Source organism: Crocodylus porosus, unplaced genomic scaffold (genome assembly GCF_001723895.1).
Source record: "Crocodylus porosus isolate Cpor-Errol unplaced genomic scaffold, CroPor_comp1, whole genome shotgun sequence".
Classification (NCBI taxonomy): domain Eukaryota; kingdom Metazoa; phylum Chordata; order Crocodylia; family Crocodylidae; genus Crocodylus; species Crocodylus porosus.
Genome location: NW_017728886.1, coordinates 249,628,126 through 249,649,422, shown reverse-complemented (window position 1 = coordinate 249,649,422; position 21,297 = coordinate 249,628,126). Strand labels below are relative to the sequence as shown.

The 21,297-nt window shown below is 43.9% G+C and overlaps 1 protein-coding gene across 2 annotated transcripts in view; it reads left to right on the top strand.

The window, feature by feature from the left end:
- The window catches only part of TAF2 (TATA-box binding protein associated factor 2), a 104,290-nt gene that overhangs the window by 12,366 nt on the left and 70,627 nt on the right, over window positions 1-21,297 (top strand). Inside the window, exon 4 of one of the 2 annotated variants that reach the window (XM_019552290.1) lies at window positions 20,534-20,652. In XM_019552290.1, the coding sequence (XP_019407835.1) occupies window positions 20,534-20,652 (119 nt within the window). Of the gene's footprint in view, window positions 1-20,533; window positions 20,653-21,297 lie in introns of those variants that run through there. The other variant, XM_019552296.1, reaches the window with a different exon arrangement.

Below are 21,297 nucleotides of genomic sequence, written 5' to 3'. Positions count from 1 at the left end.
CTATGACCCCAGCTGACTTCCTGCCCTTTGGGCAGGGGGCTGGACTCGATGATCTCCCGAGGTCCCTTCCAGTCCTAATGTCTATGAAATCTATGAAACTAAAATAATTGTTACATTGGTAGGATGTGTTGAGAGCTGCTTCATGTTTCTAAGCAAAACATTTTCATGCTGGTGTAAATTCATCTATGGTTTAGGCTAATTTAAGTAAGCTAGTAGGAAAAAAATTTGAACAGTGTAGGTGCACAGCTTGTTTGTGCTTTGTGATTCACACTAAGTGAGATTGTGTTGTCAAGGAGGTTAGAGTAGGTGATCATAAGTACCAGCTGATGGTTTATTAAGGTTTATTTTAATCTGTCAGGTTTATCAGTTTTGGTCATTACTTGTGCATACACTAGAATTCTGCTTTTTTCTATTTTTTGAAAAAGATCAGTTAGTGTTTAGGTTATCTCGGAGAGTTTGTACCCATCAGAACTATGAAACAAGTTCGAAATATCCCCTAATGGGATAGAAATTAGTGAGAAGAGGGTTAGGACAATTCTCATGGTTTGGTTTCTGATAGAGAGTCAACTTTCCTGCACTCCATTTGTCTGGACTTCACTAGTGTTGTCTGTGTGACATCAGTGCTGTTCACTGATGTGGCATTGAACCATAAATGAGCAAAGGATAAAGTAGTATTTCATTTAAAGAACTTGTATATTTGGAGTATGAAATCAGGAACAGAAAATGACAGCAGAGTAGTTACAGCAGCTAGTTAAGGATTCAGAGGAATGAGTCTGAGCCTTGTTCTGAACTCCTCAAGGGTGCCTTCCACATCACTTCATCTGTAAATGTATCTGGCCATTCTGGCAGCATCTCTCCCTCCTGTACTCTAGGCTGCAGAAATGGTGTGCTTTAACCGCTCTAAACTTATGAATCACACACCTGGGCTTGGAGGGGCATTTGACCATTTTTGATTCAACTGAAGGGAAATATTTGAATCTATAGTATACCACCTCCTGTTTTCAATACAAGACTACTCTTCCCTGTAAGGTTTTTTGTTTTGTTTTGTTTTGTCTTTTGGATGTGTTTCCCTTTTAATATTTAATGCAAATTTGCATTCATGGTTTAAAGAAAGTGTGGAGGGGAAAAGACTCTCTCTTTATACCAAGTATAGTACCAACAGTGATTATTATTATATGAATATCTTTAGACTGGCCAGTGAAGTCCAAAAGACCTGGTTGTACCTTTAAAGTGACAAAATTAAGGGCACAAGAGTATGCCATCCTAGTGCACAGAAAGGGAGTGCAAACAAAACAAGAGACTTCTTGGCTAAACAGTGTATTCATCAGGAACTTGAAACATAGAAAAGAATCTCATAAAAAGTAGAAACTTGTCAGTATTACTCAAGATGAGCAGGAGGTAAAGCACAGGCACATAGGCAAGAAGATGCATGATTAGAAAAAAGAGGTAGACTTAGGAAAGTATAAGTCTCTTATGGAATGTGGAGGGCAGGTTATAATGCAGGATGCAAGTGAGACTAAAGCATTTAATTAATGTAAGGGGTTATCAATAAAGGTCTCTTTGGGCTGATACTGATGGCCGGTTATTAATGAGCCATATTGGCTGATACTGATCCAGTTGCCGATGTGCAGCCCAGCAACTTGGAGAGCAGCATTCAGCTGGTAAGTCTGTTGTGGGGGGTAGATCAAAGCCCCTGCAGTGAGGGGGAGAGTGGAGCTGGTACAGGGGCAGGCACTGTCCAGCCAGGGCGGGGCAGGGCATGGGATGGGGCAGTGAGAGGCTTGTCTGGGGTGGGGTGGCAATCCCACTACTATGCACCTCAGAGCCATGGGGGGTGGGGTGCACCCCTTCCCCTCCTTCCCCCCCCCCCCCACCCGGATCTATGCGCAGGGTGAGGGGTGGACTACTGCTGTGTGCTGGAACTGGGGGCGGTGGTGCTGGGAGGTTCGAGCTACAGGGTGGGCTACAGCCCCCCCAAAATTTGTCATAGTCCCCACTCCCAGTACTGTAGCCCTGGCCCAACCCCTCTGCTGGGAAGAGCCTGGTGCTGCCCCTAGCCTTGGCTCGCAGTGGCAGCCTGCCCTCGCCCTGTACACAGATCCAGGGGGTACGTGACCCCTGTGCAGTGGTGGTAGCTGGCCCCCTCCACCCCTGTGGACCCCAAGTGAGCTGCTTGCGACTGTGTCCCGTGCCTTGCCCTGCCGCAACCCAGCTGGGCAACGTCTGCCTCAGCCTCGCTCCCTCCCTCTCTCCCTCCCTCACCACTGGGGCCATGATCTGCCCCTGTACCCCCCCAGCCCTCCCAACAGACTTACCAGCTGGTTGCTGCTCTTCAAGCTGCTGGCCTGGCCGAGTGCATGCTGTGGCATTTATCGATGATATTGTCGGCCCTATCAGCCAAAAGAAGCCAATTACCAATAATGTCAATTTTTCTTTTATCGGTGTCAATACAGTATGGACTGATGCTTTGGTACACCTCTATTTCCAACTGTATTTTTTTGTGAAGATCTTCAGAATCATTTTACGCAAGCAAACAGTCCCTCAGGTGATAAGAAATTTAATTCAGTGCTGGCCTGGGCTTAAATTTCAGCATTTCCAGGTGTTGCAGAGAAGAAGGAGCACTGCCTTGCTCTGTTCAGTTTACTCTCCGCTACCCCATTCTTCTCCATCACCTTTTCACTGCTACAAGGGAGCGTGGGCCTTTGTTAATGTAGCTATCCACCATTTTCCTGATTCTCATGAGAGGAGAAAGGGAGGGTACATAATAGGTCTGTGCTACTTCACGCTCTTAAATCCCCTGGTGAAAAAGGCTAGTGGAAAAGAAATCCCATTCTACCTTTTCAGTTGCAACTTCACAACCAAACCTTGCTCACCATTTGTTCATCTGTACCATAGGTAGTAGTGGTATACCATGACTTTCACTGTGTGGTTCTAACCATAGTCTAAGACAGTGATGAATTATTAGTACAGCGGGACTGAGACGGGGAGAAAAGTTCATTTTTAAAAAAAAAAAAGGTGTGGGGGAGGGCTGATATTTATTATAATAGTGTTAGTGAATTTGTTGCATCATAGCAACGAAGAAACAGTTCTGGCTCCTGAGGTTATTAAAAGTAGGAGCTTATAAACCAGGTTTGTCAATAGCAAAGTTCGTTTGTCTGACCCACTGGTGCTCAACTTTCATGCCTGCAGGCTGAATTAATCTGTGGGGGGCTCTCCTGTGGTCAGGAAATTTGGCGGTGGGGAGGCGATGGCAGCATTCATTGGCGACTGCTCTTTCACCATAAGATTGTCTGGTCTGTGAGGGAATTTGGTAATGCTAGATTGCATTGGTGCGTGGAGTTGCACTGTGGTCAGAGTCAGTGCTTGGGGTTTGACCAGTGCACAGTGTTGAGCCACGGCCAAATCTAGCATGTAGGGTTGGGTCACAGCCAGATCTGTCATGTGGGGTTGGGCATGACTGCATCCTGTGGACTGACCCCATGTGCTGACCATACCCTGGGTCAGACCTGTGGACCAGCCGCATGTCACTCATCTGGCCTATGGGGCTAGAAGTTTGGACACAATTAATGTAGACAGTTGCCAGGTGTCTGTGTTTCAGCCCTCCAGACACAAAAATAATTCATCATAGACAGCATGGACATCCACTCACTGCAGTTGCTGAAATTTACAGCTTTTACTCCAGAGCTGCTTCAGTGCTATGAAGGAAGAGGGCCTTAATTGCTTTATAATTCTGCCAGGGTTGTATGAGGCTAGATGCTGTAACTATTCTTCCTCTCCCTCCAGCTCTGTGCCCAAGTCTCCATTTTGGAGTTTTCCTTTCTGGTGAATAGCTGTAGTGTCTGCCTCATTGCTGTTCTGAGCTTTTTCATGTTATGTCAGGGAAACTGGTATAATTCTTATTAGTGTTATTGTTGCCCACAGAGTTTTGAGTACTGGGAGTGAGCACCAACATGATTCTGTTTGGATCAAGGGTGGGCAAAATACAGTCTACAGGCTGGATCTGGGCAATGGAGGGACTTTGTCTGGCCTGCGGCAGGTCTCGCAGTTCTGTCTAGCCCATGGTGCATCCTGCCACCCCCAAGTGCACAGTGGGGCTGGGGTGGCACTATGGCTGGACTCCATTTCTCAGCAGCCCTGGTGGTGGCCGCTCCTACCAGCTGCCACTGATGCCGGCCCTACCCCCACAGAGACCAGCTGGGATCCACACCTGCTGGGCCTGACCTCTGTGCTGAGCACACAACAGTGACCTGCCCTGCCTCGCACAGGAAGTTGGGGTCCCTGCAAGTGCCTGCTCTGGACTCACCTGCCCCAGCCATGATGAGCTGCAGCAGCAGGTGGGCAGAAGCTGCTGCCGGGGGCAGGGGAGAAAGTGGCTTCTTCCTGCTGCCATCATCAACACTACCTCTGGGCTGTGCCTGGCTGGGCAGTGGTGGTGGTGGGGAGGAGCTGAAGGGCAGCCCTGGCGTGAGCTCTACGTGGCCTTGGTAAGAAGTGCCCAGCAGCAGTGAGGGAGAAGTGGCCAGGTCCTGCCTTTTCCCTGCCCACAACAGCAGCTTCTGCCGAGCTGCCCCTGCTGCTCATTGTGGCCAGGGCATGTGGATCCAGAATGAATGCTGCAGGGACCCCAGGCCCTGCCCACCTGGGCAAGGCAGGCTGGAGCTGTGTGCTCAGCCCAGGGCTGGGCAGAAGCTACTGTTGGGCTCTGGGATAAAGTAGGACCTTGGGCTACCCTGCAGCTCCTCCCCAGTGGGCATGGCAGCCCAAAGGTGGTGAGGGCCCCCAGCTGAGATGCCCCTGCTGAAGCTGCCACTTGCCCATGCCCACACCAGCTCCCCTCCTACCTGCAGCTCCATCCCACTTAGGGAGGTTTGGTAAGCTGTTGCTTGGGGGGAGGGAGGATTTGGGAGGGGGTGCTATTGACCCGATCCACATTAGCTCCTTAAAACTCCCTGTGTGGCTGGCGGGCCCATCCGGATTTAGGTTCAATCTAGTGTGGCTAAGGAAAACTATAAACAGAAGCAGAGAGAGAGAGCTGTTTCCTAAGCCCTCTGATATCCAAAATAATCCTGTCCTTAGAGAACTGGTCATAATGTTCTAGAGCTAAACCATTACATCTGATTAACATTAAGATTTGGTGACACATGCTTCTATCTCAACTTGGATTCTCCCAGAATTGTTGTCATCTTTTCTTAAAATCTTGTTTAGACTCTTAATATGACCCACCCAGTACTTCTGTAATTCTTGTGAGGGTTGAAAGCTCAGTTTCTAAGTACAGGATTATGCATTGTTTTGTTTTGTTTTACTTAATAGCTAGTAAAAAAAACCTTCAAGAGAGTGTTATGTGCATCTCATCTCGATTAGAATGATCGTAGGCAACACACTCTGGCAGCGTATTGTAACCCCAAAGTTGCTTGGGAGTCTTTATTTCTAAAAATGTTCTTTTCTAAGAGGACGTGTAGTTTATATTAAATATATACTAGACATAATTGCCTGCATCCCCATTGGTTTACAACATTTGAACCAGGATATTACTGTGCCTTCTTTCTGACACTTCCTTAATTTATGCCAGCATTTCTCAACCTGTGGGTTGCGACCAAATAGTGGTTGCAAGAATATATGAAAGGGTCATGAACAAACTTTTAAAAGTGTGCAAGGGGCTGCTTGGGGACCCCCAAGGCCCTCTCCCCCTGCTCAAGGGGTTTAAGGTGGGTGGGGGAGGGGGGCAGCGGGTCGGGAGTGAGGGACACTGGGTCAGGGCAGGCCATCAATGTTTACTAATGGGCCCTGGTACAAAAAAAGGTTGAGAACCACTGACTTACGCCTATTGCTTCAGCTACGGAATCTTTTTCATGGATATTTTATGACTGTTACTTCTGTGAAGGCAGTTTTGTTCTTATTTGTGAAATGAATATTGCCCTGGTTGTCAGGAAACTACTTAAAAGACATGCTAGAATGGGTGTAGGCATAAGCAGTGAGAACAGCAGTGATGTCAGTGCAGGTGGGGAGAGGAAGGTGAATACAGAATATGAGACTTGTATTTGTTTTCCAGTGTTGTGTAATTTCCTTAGGCTCCCAAAAAGTAAATTAAATTTACTTCTCTTAAGCTTGTAGTCTCTTAGTTTTAATGAATATAGGAAAAAAGATGTTAATGGCAAAAAGGGCTTGGACACAGCTTGTCAATTCAGATAAAAGTTAATTAGAAATTATTACTTCAAATATATATAGCAAATAGGCAGCACCATGCGGGTCAATTAGCAGCAAGTAAGCCAATATCACTCCCATATACAATTTATTTTTTCCCTTCATAAATGTTGGGATGATGCACAGCCAGGATAAGGCATTGATTGTACTGAGCGTATGTGGAGCATGGCGTTTAAGTGCTGTTAAAGAAATGTGTTGTTGTTTTTTTTTAAACTCTAGGAAAGTAGCCCTCTGAAACTGTAAACAAATGTGGTTGGTGAATGGGCTGATTTTATAAGGGAAACGCTTTAAAAAACAAAACAAAACTGAAATAGTGACATTTTAGTGTTGGGATTTTGTAAGGATAACAAACTATATTTTACCCTTTTAGAAAAACTGCTTTGATTGGTTTACAGTCAATGTGTGCTTAATATGAATGGGTGGAGAATATAGAGAGGGTTTTAGACTTGAGGACAAAAAAAAATGGTAACAGACATGATCTCATGTCTCATTCAACAAAAATATTTTGTTAATTTATTTTCTGTACTAGAAACGCTTTCTGAGATAAACCATCATATTTCAAAAGAGATCCTGTGGGGTATGACAGTACCATTATGGTTCTATTTCCTGTGTTTTATAGGTTAGTAAAATGACAAGGGAGTGATTCCTGTCTTAGTGTCTTGAGTGAGTTTTCTATTCTTTGAAGCCAGGGCATGAGAAAAGATTCTCTAAAGCAGATACATGCTTTTAATAGTACATCTAAAGTTAAAAAAAAAAAAAACCTGTACAAGTGAAACAGTGTCAAATGCATCAACCTTATCTTATAATATAAGAAAACTATGTCAAACTATGCCTCACTCTTGAATTAAGGTAACTGAAACTGGGCGTGGTATTGGAAACCTAACAAGAAACTTTCTGATATGATGGAAGCACAAGAATAACGGCAAGAGAGTCTAGAAGTGTCTCAGATGCAAAAGGAAAGTATACAGGAATGGAAAAGCAGGCAGGTCACCAAGAAAGCTTACCAGGAAATAACAAGAAACTTCAGGAAAAAAATCAGGCAGACAAAAATAAAGAATGAACTGTACCTGGCAAGGAAAGTTAAAGAAAACAAGTGGAGGTTCTACAAGGATGGTGGCCAGAAAAGAATGACCAAGGAAGCAGTAGTTCTAATGTTAACTAGCCAGAGGGAACTCATAACAGAAGATGCAAAGAAGGTGGAGCTACTCAGCAGCTACTTTTTCCTCAGTCTTCACAAAAAATAAAGTTGCAGTCAGACATCTAATAAGGATTATATGGATCAAGAAGGGGACAAGCTGAAGGATGAGATGACAAAAGAAGCAGTCAGAGACATATTGATGCGTCTGATTGAATTTAAGTCAGCAGGGCCAGATTAACTTTATTTCGGGGTACTGAAGGAACTGGCAGAGGAGATTTATGGAGTCAGCAGCAATAATGTTTATGCAGTTTGGGAGATGGGTGATACACCAGAGGACAGGAAAAGGGCCAGTGCAGTGTCCATCTTTTAAAAAGGCAAAGAGGAGAACCCAGGAGAATTACAGGCCAGTTAGCCCAGGGATTGGTAAAATATGGTTTGCGGGCTGGATATATATACCCAGCCCACATTAAATATTTATATATTTTTAATCTGGCTCCCAGGCAGGTGGCATGGATGGTAGCACTGTGTGGCAGCCCTGGGTGAGCTGCATTTCAGCTTTAGCTTCTGCTGGCAGGTGGCAGAAGTGGTGGCTCCTGGTCTGGCCTTTAGTGTCATGGGGCATGCTGGGTGGAAGCAGCTCTGCCTGGAACCACAGCTTGCTTAAGGCCCTGCTGTGCAGAACCAGGCAGGTGGATGGAGCTGCTTCTGCCCATCATCCCCCGCAGTGCCAGCAGAGGCCAGAGCTGGAGCCCCAGCACATCTTATCCATCCTCTACTTAAGGCCTGCACCAGGCTCCATCCCCCATAACACTGTCCTGTCTGGCCCTACCATAAGGGCTCCTGGGAGCCATGGGTTTGAGAGTGGTGTGCATGTGCGTGCCAGGAGCCCTGATGGCAGGCCAGGACAGCATGGAGGCCTGCAGCCAGGCCCCATCTCCTGAGGGCAAAAGCTGGACCCAGCTGGGAGTGGGTGGCCCCTGTGTGGTGCCCTCCTGTGCTCCACCATTTCATACTGCATGGCAATATAGTGCTTCTTCCCTGCCACTGGCAGCTTCCTGGGCCATCTACCTGAAGTAGGAAGTAACTGATGGGTGCCCCAATTGGTGCTGGGGAGCAGAGATCCCACAGCTGCAGTCGGTGCCAGAGGAAGGGACCTTGCACTTGTCAGCCTGGCTGTGTTCCAGCTGTGGACACAGCTAACAAATGTCGGCTTTGTGCAGCAGCCCCAGGTGGGCTCCTGCTCCTGCTGTGGTGCCAGCCCTGGCCTGGCTGCAAAGAGTGTGGGTGTGCGTGCACACCCGCATGCGTGCACAGCCCTCAATGGCTCACCGAAACTGGTTAAGTGGCCCTTCAGCCCCTGAGTTAGCTACATCACAATGTTTGGGAAGCGACTGTAGCATATCCTAAAGTAGTCTGTTTGTAGGCATCTGGGGAAGGAAACGTCAATTGCAAGCATGTAGCATGGATTTATTAAGAGCCAATGGTGCCAAACAAACTTCATTTTCTTCTTTGACAAAGTAACTACTTGAGTGGATGACAGTCATGCTATGGATATAGTGTATCTGGACTTCAGGAAAGCTTTTGACAAGGTCCCACATGATCTTCCCATAAACAAATTGCAGAAGTATGAGCTATATAAAATTATTATAAGTTGGATAGACCACTGGCTGAATAGCTGCAAGCAAAGTAATTATAAGTGAATTCATGTCAGAATGGCAGGATGATTTGAATGGAGTCCCAAAGGGGTCTGTCTTGGACCAAGTATTGTACAACATGTTTGCTAATGACTTGGGTGCTGGCATAGAAAGCTTCTTGAGCAAGTTTGCATATTACATGGAATTGGGAAGGATTGTGAGCATGTTGGAGGACAGGAGTGCAATTCAGAAGGATCTTGACACAGGAAAGCTGGGCTGAAGCTAACAGGATGAAGTTCAATATTGACAATTGCAAGGTGGTATACCTTGGGAAGAATAATCATAAATATGGATACAAAATGAGTGACACTTGGTTGGTTGGCAGCACTAGAGAGAAGGATCTGGAAGTCTTGGTAGATCATGAAGTCCATATGAATCTGCAATATTATGCAGCTGCACAAAAGGCAGGTGCAGTTTTGGGATGCATCAATAGGATACATGACATGGGAGATGATGGTGTCCCTCCACTCAGCACTAGTTAAGCCTCATCGACAGTATTACGTGCAGTTTTGGGATCTACATTTTAAAAAGGATGTGGAGAAGTTAGAAAAGTTCAAGGTGTGAGCAACTAAGATGATGAGGGGCTTGGAAAACAAATTGTATGAGGAGAGGCTGAAGGAACTAGGTGAGATGTGTTCAGCTTGTGGAAAAGACGCTTAAGAGGGGACATGATAACAGCCTTCAAATATCTGAAGGGCTGCCGTAAGGAAGAGGGAAGTACTTGCTGCAGAGAGTGGGATGCAGGTCAGTGGCTTGAAGTTACAGCAGAGGCGGTTTAGATTGCTGCAGAATCTAAAAAAATTCTTTAATGATGGAGCAGTGGAATAGACTGCCCAGGGAAATAATGGGCTCTCCATCACAAAAAGAGGTTGGAAAGCCACTGCTTGGGGATGATCTAGGCATAGCTATGCATATATTCTGGGAGGGAGTCCTTCTCCCCTCCCTTCTCCTCCCCTTCCTGCTGTGTGTCAATAGGTTTTTTGGGGTGGGGTGTTTGTTTGTTTTTCTGTGTTTGTTTTCATTTAGTTTTTCAAGTGTTTCTCTGAGGCTTTGGGCATTGGCTGCAGCTAAGGCTGGGGATTTTGACTGGGGTGTGCTGTTGTTCCCACTGGGACTTGAAGCTGGAGGTTCCTGGTTAGTGGTTCTTGCACCTCTGACAGGGTCAAACTGAGTGCCATATTTGGGATCAGGAATGAATTTTACCCCATGGTTAGGTTGGTATGGGCTGTGAAGCATGCCTTCTTCTGTAGCAGGGGGCATGGCGTTCTTCCTTGGATCGCTTGAGCATACTTTAACAATCTTTACAGCAGCAGGCCATTGGCTGCCGTGGTCCCTCTGCTTTAGTTGTGGCAGGTTAGGCTGTTATGCTTCGCGGTTGTGTTCGGGTTGACTGTAGTTTTGTGAAGAGGTTAGATAATAGATTTGATGGTTTGGATAGGGATAATCCTGCCTGTGGATTTGTCAGGGCACTAGATGCTATGAAGATGCCTTGGAGCCCTACTTCTCAATGATTCTATGTTTTGGAGCATAAGGTCTTCAGAACTTCTCAAAGAAAGGAGGATTACACCTCACTGCCTTTTTAAGATAATGCTGAACACATCTACATGTAACATTACGTCGCCATAGCAATGCATTACGGCAGCATAGCATTGGTGGGCAAAAACAGTTATGCCACAGCTAAGTTGCTGTAGCGACATGTCCTTTGATATAGCATGTTGCTATGGCAATGTAACAGCTAAAAATAACTGCATTGCATGGATGGCCCAGTATGGGCAGTTACTGCATTGTCATTTAGTGCTACCAAAAGGAAGTACTAAAACATTGGCGTAGTAACAATGGGCAATAGGGGCATGTGTAGACGGGCCCACTGAAAATAATAATGGTAGATAAAAATGATGTAGTGAATATAGATACCTTGAATTTTCCAAAAACTTTTGATAAAGACAGGCCTCTTAAGGATACAGAACAAAATCTGGTTAGATTAAAAACTGCTTAATAGACTAACTAGTTTGTTTTAATCTTGGAATGCATTGGGAATTTGGTTTTGTAATCAATGGAACCCAAATATTTCCTGTTCAGCGTGGCCCAGCAGTCATGGATTGAAACTGCACTGTCTAGGTAGGAAGTCAAAAGTAAAACCCAGCAGACAGGTACAGATAGACAGCGTGGTGATCTTCAACCCCTGACCAGAAGGATGGAGTGACAGAGTTATTTTCCCTGATTTTTGGCCTTTAACTGGTTTAATCATCCAACTTTTGTGCAACTGGTAAAGCTTTCAATCTCTTGTTTTTTTTTGTGTTAATGATTTTATGAGAAGGAAGTAAGATGCAAACTGGTCAATCTTGCTTATGGCAGCTTGTTGCTTTGCTTGGCACATCTGTGCAGCTTTGTGAGAAATTCCTGTTAAATAAAAACATGCTGAGAAGGTAGGCTGAGTTTATGTATTCACATATGACAGTTTTGGCTAACATTAATTTATATGAAATTTTACTTAAAGTTAGGGACCTAGAGAAATGTATCCTGGTTTTCCAGCATGGCAAGAGTTGCCGAAATCTCGTTGACTTCATTGAGTGGTAAGGTGTTTGGCGTTTCTAAAAATCAGACTATTCTTATGTGCCCAAATCTGAAAATTCTCTTTACAGTGTACTTGTTGCAGATGTGCAAAGTACTCTGAAAGAAAAGCTTGTCATCTATACATAATTTTGTAGAAGTATAACTACACAGTAACATTTAAGGATATCAGTCTGGTCAGCTGTGTTACTAGAGGGGATCAAAAACAATGCTAATAATGACACCATGGAACAATACAATATCTGGAAACTTCTCTTACTGTTGCCTTGTATTAAAAAAGATATATTGCTAATCAGAACTGAAAAGAATGAAGTGAAAATGTTTATAGCAGGATCACCTAGGTGATTGCTAAAAGAACTGACCTTACTTAAATAGAAAATAATGTGTTTGACTGGTGTTTATATCTATAGTGGACACTGGGAAACTTCAGTCAAACCCTTCGTAGCATCATGTGCAAGAACACTGAGTGACATGAGAGTGCATTGCATTTAAATGCAACAGTGGTTTGCAGAGGATGTGGGCTGCTTGTGGATACCACTACCACAGGGTGTCATACTAGAGCTACATTTTTTAAGCCTGTTATTCTTCTGACTCCTCTGATACTTTTAGCTACACAAGGCAAGGATCATTGTGTTTCATTCTGCAGAGCACATCGTAGAATTTCCCTGTCCTTTGTCACAGCTTTCAGCTTTCAAGTGTGTTTCTATGTTGTGTGAAGTCCTGCCATTGAAATATCAGCTACTGAGCATTGGTGCAGGTGTGATGCAGTATTTGATGAGTTCTGAGCCAAACCAGCCAATGTATTGTCTTATGCCGGGATGGAAAACAGAGACTTTTCAGATATGTACAGAAGCACAAATGCCTTCTGGCATGCCTCAATCCTCTCAAAGGGAACTTGGTCTAGGAGCAATAATGCAGTTTGGCCTCCCTGTTTAAGTAGTCCTTGGCTTTGATAAAGAAACTACCATCAGTGGTAACAACTGCAGTGTTTTCCTATATTTTAAAACTAGACTGTGACCATCAAATTAAGTTGGTCACTGCTTGTTTTCACTGTGATGATGGTAGTATTCAACATTTTCACTTCTTGGGATAGCTTGTTTTTCTTTGACCATGGAGATTAAAGATGCATCCTTGCACATTGAGTGTTTGTGCAAAATAAACTGTTAGGATAGTGTTGTAATTTGTAAGTAGATTTTGGCATACAAGCAGATACTTTGGCTGTTTGCAGATCCCAAAGCGCTGCACTTTCCTAGAAGAAGCTGTATGTTAATTCAACCCGGCTCTTCCAGTGTCTGTATTGATCAGGTGCTTCAATGGGGTTTTTTAGCAGTTTTCTTTCTCATTGATTCAATTGGCTATTAGATCAAAGTGGCAAACCCCCCCGCTAAAGCCCCCTGTCTACAAGAGGGAGAGGGCATTGGGCCATCAGATTGATCCCATGATGTCCAGGGTTGGCAGAAGTGGCTGTGGAGGCTGGCAGGAGCCAGGCTGGGTTTATCTGGGCAGTGGGGATTCCAGTATAGCTCTAAAAAGGTGACAGGGACTTGGTAGGAATAGGAGGCAGTTTGCTAGGAAGTGGCAGTAATGCTGTAGAGCATCTTAGACATTTTATTTCCCTTCTCATGGTTGTTTTTTTCACAAGGATTAAGTCTTCTACAGCCAAATTAAGCTTCTGGCTCTGTTAATATGAAGGAGGACAGAATTTTAAGAGGGTAAAACTTTGTTGGCATCGACTATATGGGTTGACCTGTTGTTCAAGCTGAAAAATTTTCTAAGCCCTAGGCAACAGGTCAAACCCATAGGGCTATCATAGGGCTTAGTTTTAAATCTAGACAACAGATTGAACCCATTCATTTACATAGGAATGACTTGTTGGCTGAGAAGAATTTTTTCCTTTAGTCCTAGCTGTCTTGCCTTTGGATAGAGCTATGTTAATTTTGGCCTGCTTTTAGTGAAAAGTTGCTGATCTAGGGCAGTGGTGCTCAACCTTTCAGTCCATCAGGCTGCATGAGTGGCATGGGCAGGGCTGTCCTTGTGGGGGAGCAAATTGGGATGACCACCTCAGGCCCTGTGCTTTGGGGGGGCCCCGCATAGCTGGGTGGAGCAGCCATGATGACTCAGCACTGCAGTCAGCTTTGTGTCTGCCCCCCCCTCAAATCCACTGCTGACTTCACATCCAGGGCATGTGGGGGAAGGGCTGTCTACAGGCTGGTTTACCCTGGGCCCCACACCCTGCTTGGGTCATCTCTGGGCATGGGGTTAGTTCATGGGCTGGATCCAGTGTGAGGTCTGTATGTGGGGTTAATTCATGGCCCAGCCCCATACATGAATCCATCCACAGCTAGGCCCCACATGTCAGCACACAAGACTGTCATCTGGTCTGCCAAGCTTTCCAACAGTCTGGAAATTTGTTAGTAGAGGAGTAATAGCATTAATTGCCACACCTGTGGAAGCCACAGAACTGAATGCTGTTACTGCTCCCCATTGCCAAATTTCTGGACCTGTGGAGAGCTGCCTGGGCCAGATGACACTGCCTTGCAGTCCAAATTTGTCCCCTGGGCTGGAAGTTGAGCATCACTGGTCTAAACCTTATTTGCTTTAGTGGGCCACACTTGCAGCTCTGAATGTGTTTTGTGGGCTGCACCCACACAACTTACTTCCTGTGTATCTATTGAACAGGACATCACATGGGCCGCAGCAGTGTGCTGATTGGGAACCACTGGTTTTAGACCAATACAACAACTGTATTACCAGGATAAGCTGTTGTTATGCTGTTATGATGCAACTGTTACATCTTCACACTTTTGTAGTGATACAAGTGTAAGCGAACTGTGCTTCATTCCAGGTTCAAAATTAGGGTGATTTTTAGCTCGTGTATTGCTGCAAGATCAACTGTTGCTGGGCACACCCAAGAGGCAGCAATACACATGAGCTAAAAATCACCCTAATTTTGAACCTGGATTGATGACCTAAGAAGAAGAACAGAATGATATGTAGGGTTAATAATTGTATAATAAGCCCTTTGATACTACCAGGGGCCTTGTCTCCTTTGTAATAGGTGCATTTTAGGCATCCAGAGCAGTAATAGGCCAAGGGAGTTTTGTGACAAAAGGAATATAGCTACAGGAGTTGAGCAGAACCAGGAGTGTCTTCATCTTAATCCACTATAATTATTTTCAGCTTCTTGAGCAAGAGTGTGAGTGTGAGATCTAGTGGAGTTTCCAGTTGAAAAGATATTTGTATGTTTGGTCACAGTGGGCTCTGCATAGAAAGATACGTAAGTTTGCCATGTCAAGTTTTCAGTATTGCTAAAGATGCAGCATGTACTTGCATTGTTGTATTTGATAATTGGTTCCTGCCTGTTGCTGCTTTTGCTGAGTGATCAAAAACATCTAGCCTAAACTTGTTTTTAAATCTGGGACTCATAGAAAATGTTACAAATTGCCATAAATTAGTGCATCAGTCCAAACAAACAGTGGGTTTCTTATCAACATAGCAGCAGCACCTTGTCAGAAAACAATTTAAAAAACCCAAACCTGTTGAATTTAATTTTGTAAGACATAGTTTTCCTTTCACATAAGTCATCTTAGTTTCCAAGCCATAATAGCATTTTTGACATCCACAAAAGTGTTGATTATATAAGTTTTACAGACTGTCTGAACAGTTTGTCTGAACAGTATGTCCGAACAGCGTTGTAGAATGTACTGCTATTCCAAAGGTTCCTGTCTAAGTGTACACAAGGTGGCAGAAAGCACATTCAGTTTGTTCATCATCTGAAACTCATACTTTTAAGAAAATCAGAAGGTCTGTTACCATGTGCATTAAAAACAACATGGTCCCAGCACAAAGTGTTCTGGGATTCGCCAGTCTTCTGGTGCAGGGTCCTGCAGGCTAAATGCTGTTTCTGAGTTGCTTTGATATGGCCCAGTAGTACTTTTTTGAACAGTTAAGCCAGGGATGGGCTTTGTGGCCCACTAGCTGGTACTGCCCCTTTTGAAATAGCCCTTCAGGTGCAAAATTTTGAGAATCTCTGACCCAAAGTATCCGGCACTCCTGTATCCCACATGCAACTCGGCCATTCCAAATCGGGCATGAACTATTGAAGTTTATTGAACTTGTATTTCAGAGCGAAGGGAAAGCAGAAAAATGAAAGTACTCCTGTCCATAAGTCACCTATCACCCAAAGCACTGGGTATGAGTTCCCCCCCATCCCCCAGTTAACCCACTTCATGGCATTCTGTGCCAGGTGCTTACTCCCTGGTGTTAGAGCCTCAGCACTTAAATGCTTAAAGGTGACCATGGTACACAGAGTGCTAGGGGGCTGTACAGGTGGACACTTCTAATGTAGTTCACACAACTGTGATCCTGTTTCCGATCAGTGACATTTGGGAACAGTTTAGTTGTTACATGTGTTCACGTCCTGTTCTACAGAAATTGTGAATTGGTTCCTAGTCGGTAACATTTTTGTCTTATTTCTTCTAATTAATTAAAGGAGCATTCATATTTTTCTTTCACAAAAATAATCCCACATATACAGTCTTTACCGAAATGCATTTTGAGTTACTTTGCCTCAGTCTTCATAAAAAAGTCAAGCTGCAGTCGGACACCTAATAAGGATTATTTCAATAAGGAAGGGGACAAGCTGAAGGATGACATAAAAGAGGTAGAGAACATTTGCTGTGTCCGATTGACTGAAATTGAATTAGCAGGGCCAGATGAACTTTATTTCAGGGTACAGAAGGAACTGGTAAAGGAGATCACAGAGCCCATGGTAATAATATCTATGAAGTCATGGGAGATGGGTGAGGTACCAGAGGACAGGAAAAGGGCCAGTGTAATTCCCCTCAAAAAGGGGGAAGAAGGGGGCCCAAAGAACTACAGACCAGGTGAATCTTCAGTTCAGGAGTATTTAACGTTCAGAGACTATTGTACAAAGCAGCTTAGCAGCACTGGTATAGTGAACTTGAGGGTTGCTGCAGAAATATCGCATGCCAAGATTTATAATTAAGGATTGCATTAAAAATCAAAATCTCACCAGCCCCAGCCACACTTCCGTTCAAGTCAGTAGGAACATGGCTGAGTGTTAGTTATTAGTGTTCCTGGATGAGGTTTCTGAACAGTAAATCATGTCTCAGCAGAAAAAAATGAATGTATATTACTCTTTCACAGTCGATTTACCTTGGTAAATGAGAACCATGTATTGTTATTTCCCAAGCTATAATTTTTGGCTTTCATATTTGTACTTATTAAAACAACCATATCTGGTTTATAGAGAGTAAGCCAAGTCATGAAAAGATTGATCTATAGTACAAATGCACTAATAGATTCCTTTTTCTAACAAGTCACCCCTTAGATTTGGACTCCTGCACATCTGCACAATAAAAGAAGAAACAAAATAGCCTGGTTCATGTACAATACTAGCAAGCATTGATCTTAAGAGTCAATCTTTTTGTTATATAATTATAACTTTTTCCTGTTTGTGAATTCATTGGTATTTAAAACGTAACCACAAGCTCACCACAGACCCTCAAATTTGAGGAAATTCTCACTGACGTACTGGAAAAGAATCACTGGAGGCAGAAAATGTTAACGTTCTCAGGATTGCATTTACATTGAATTAAATTTAAAGAAATCATCTTAAAATTATCATTAAAGTTAACACTTCTGTTAGTTGTTGTTTTCTGTTAGAAGTGACTTGGCATAATTATTACGTTGTGCTCCTCCAGGACATTAAAATCATGTGATACAAAGATTGATTTCTATACAGTGCTTGTTTTTTTTGCCCCTAGTCCTGCAAAGACATTAACCTATGAGCGATGAGCATATTTAAATGGTCTCATGCAGCATACTTAGACTGTTCTTGTGGCTGGGTGTTTGTGGGTGCAAGACCTGTCTTTTTAAATGCAGTCCAACACTTGAACCTCTGTACAGGGGAAAGTTGATTGTTTTAAATTGTGGAATTTTGACATTTCTGTAATGGGAGCTTCCCATTTTCTCTAATTGTCTGAGATGAGCAGCTACCAAGCAAAGTAGTCTAGCTTACAGTTCCAAATGTTCTCAGTCCTGCTGATGATGATGCAGTGTCTTGCCGAAGGTCAAGGTCCATATGAAGAAACGGTCTCGGTGTTCTAGCTAAGTTGCAAATGGGGAAACTTTGGGATTTAAAATTTCATATATGACATAATTAGACTTCCGTGGATGATGCTAGCACAATTCTTACCCTGTAATCCCTTCAGGTATGGTTCAGTAAATTTGTTTCAATGCCATTTGCTATGTGGGTGGTGGGTAGGGAGTGGATTCAGATAAAAGTAAAGCTTTAAAATGAGGTCATGTCTACTTTCTGTGGACTTCAGATTCCATGGCCCTTTTAGGAAGAGGACTGCTTTGGTCTCTATAGCCAAAAATTCTCTATTGCCTAGTGGTACAGTGTTCCATAGGCTTGCTTTCTTCCTGGCTGCAGCCCTGTGCCCCCCACAGTGACTGGGTTTCACCAGTGGTATATTTTTACATATTTAAAATACTTCTGGCATGAAAGATGGTGAGAAATTTTAAAATATTATCCTTTTATGGAGTGGAGTTGTGCATAGAGCTTATAAGATATTTAAAACATTTCAGTGGAGGAAATAAATTGGGGAAAGGGTTTCCTGTCTTTAGAGTTTAAGTAACACCCTCTTTTGAAGAAACGTGAAAGGTATTGTATAAAACCACAAAATCATGCTAACTCATACTTATCAAGCTTCTGGTATTGAAGCATAGTAGGATGCAGATAGGGTAGCATTAACAATGCAGTTTTGTTGTGGCTGGATCACTGTTTTGATTTTTAAACAATGACTCTAGCTGTGGGATTTAAATCTTTAAGTATGACGGTTTAAATCCTAAACCTTCCTTGCTACATCCCTGTGCTTTTGTGGGTTAAAGCCTGAGCTGTAAAAATTCACTACATTTTGTAATGTGTAAATATCACAGTTGGTATCCATCAACCAAAACAGAGTAAAAGACCATAACCATGCTAAAAACGTATTGTATTCACGAAGGCAAGGAAACTCAGTCTCTGATTAGACATATTTTTAAAACAGATTTTATGAGGGCTAAAGCAGGGATGTCCAACCTCTTTGAATGTGGGGCCAGATCATGAACTTTTTATCACCCAGTGGGCCGGCAAGTCGTATTCAAAGACCTTACAGGAAGCAGTATCACATCAGGAAGTGATGTCACGTGACATTTGACACCGATGAAGTTGCAGGAAGTGACAATGCAATGGGTCTGGAAATGTGGTTTAAAATCCAAAATAAAAAGTTTGGTCTGGTGGCACTGTTTTATTTTAAACAACCCCCTAGCACTGCTAGAGAGTAGCATACCACCCCGCTGCACCCTTAATTCCCTGCCTTTGTGGAAAGCCACAATTTGCAAAGGGGTAAAAATAGTTTTTGAATGCAAAACCTCTGTTGACATCGTGCTATATTTACTCCAGAGAATTGCTGCAGGGATGTGATTTTTTTCCAAAGGTTAGCAGAGCTTTCTATTATCATGGTTTCATGCCTCCTTGTTTTCAGATACTTGGTTGAAATGCATCACAGATATTTAATTTCTTGTTTGCAGGCACTCTCTCAGGGCGACGTCCAGCTGGGGGGCAGGAGCAGGGGTTTGTGCGGCCTGTCCAGTCCAGCTGCGGCCTTGGGGTGCAGGGGTCAAGGGGTGCTGCCTGACCCTACCGTGTCCTTCCTGCTACCTGGGTGGCCTCAAGGATGCTTCCACACCTGCACACCTGGGCTCAGCTGCCCAGGGGGTTGCAAGATGTGCAGGGACACCCCCCTACTCCCTTTCCCCCAGGACAGCCGGAGCCTGACGAGCGGGGCTCCCTCCCTCCCCGGGGCCCATGACTCGCCTCTTGCAGCGCAATGTCTGCAGGCACAGGGGAATGTGGGGAGGCGGGAGCGGCGCCGGCTTCCTGCCCTGACAGCTACAGCAGCAGCGGCAGCGGCATCTCCCACTGGCCCGACTGCAGCATCCCTCTGAGCCAGCATCCGCATCCCCCGTACCCGCCCACCCACTGCACCGCAACCTGCTGCAGCCCATGCAGCCAGTGGTGACCGGCACAGGGTGGGGCTGGCATGCAAATGAGGAAGGGAGGGGCAGGGCTAGGAATAGACACTGTGTAATGAGGTGGGAGGAGAGGAGCCGCATCCCATTGGCAGCATTAAACTGACGTGGTGCATGTGGGAACCTTGTCCCTTCCCCAGCCGTTCAGCAGCCATTAGGAAGCTGCTGTGGGGCTGGGGCAGGGACAAGGGTGGGAACGAAAGTAAACACAGTGTTTACTTTCATTTCCCGTCACAGCACTTTGGGCCTCAGAAAACGGTTTGGGGGGCCACATGGTGGGCCGTATGTTGGATAAACCTGGGCTAGAGTATCAAAAAGAGGTATCTGAATTTAGTCCTGCAACAATATTGAGACTTTTGAAATTTAAAAAAATGCTGAACACCTTGCAGTGCTCATTAAGGTCATTTGTGCTCAATCACTTGAAGATTGCTTATTTAGCATCTGAATATTAAGATAGAAACCTTATTTTAGGTTCCTATTTTGTAAAATCATATTCTTACCACCCCCCCCCCCCAAAAAAAAAAAAAAAAAGAAAACCACAACCCAAGAACAACATGAATATTTTTCTTATGGTTTAACATGTTGATCTTAGAAATTCTCTTATATTGGTAAATAATTACTTTTATGTAACAATCAAAATACTTGGATTCTGTTTGTTTAAAAGTAGACATTTTTCTCCTTTTGTATACTTTTTAATAAAAGTGTATGAGTCTCATTTTCCCAGAAGCAGCATTGTTGTTTGAAACATAAGCAGAAAACATGAAATGTTATGGTATTTAATAGAAATCATCTTAATATTACAGGTCATAAGCATTTTTCTTTTTTGTAGGCGAAATCTCAACTATTTTTCCAACGCCTATGCTGCTGCAGTCAGTGCTGTGGACCCAGATGCTGGAAACGGAGAACTCTGCATTAAGGTTCCATCAGAGCTGTGGAAGCATGTTGATGGTAAAGCATAGAGACAATATTGAAATTTAATGCCTAGGCAGATTTAAATGAATATTAATAACACACAATTACTTTGAGTTTAATTGGAAAGGCTTCTGATGCATGTCACATGAACCCCCTCCCCCAATTCAAAGTAACTCCCCCCCCATGTATTTTTAGAAGGTATAGAAACAACTCGGCTGAACGTTTGTACGTGAGAGCGTCATTGTAAAATAAATAGCGTCAGAAAACAAAAACAGCCTTTCTTGTCTCAACTACATAGACTTTTCCTATTGTTAGGAAAAGTTGTTATGAAAGATTGTTAGGCAAAATTCCTGTTTAGTTTTTTGTTTTCTAACACTATTCATTTTCATAATGACACTTCCGTAAATTAAGTGGCATCCAGTTTCAGAAACCAGTTGACTGTATTTATTCCAATATAAGATGATCCCCCAATAATTAGGTTTATAGATGGAAAATCTATACATTTGTTATAATTTTCCAGGTCTAGAATCTAATTATTGGAGGTTTGCCTTAAATTTGTTCCCCTCCCACAGCTGTAGCAGGGAAAATAATTTTTTTGGGGGGCAGGTCAGATGCCCCTCTTGTCCTCTGCTCTCCCCACCTTCTCCCTGCAGCACCCTCCCTCCTTGCTCTGCCCCTAGC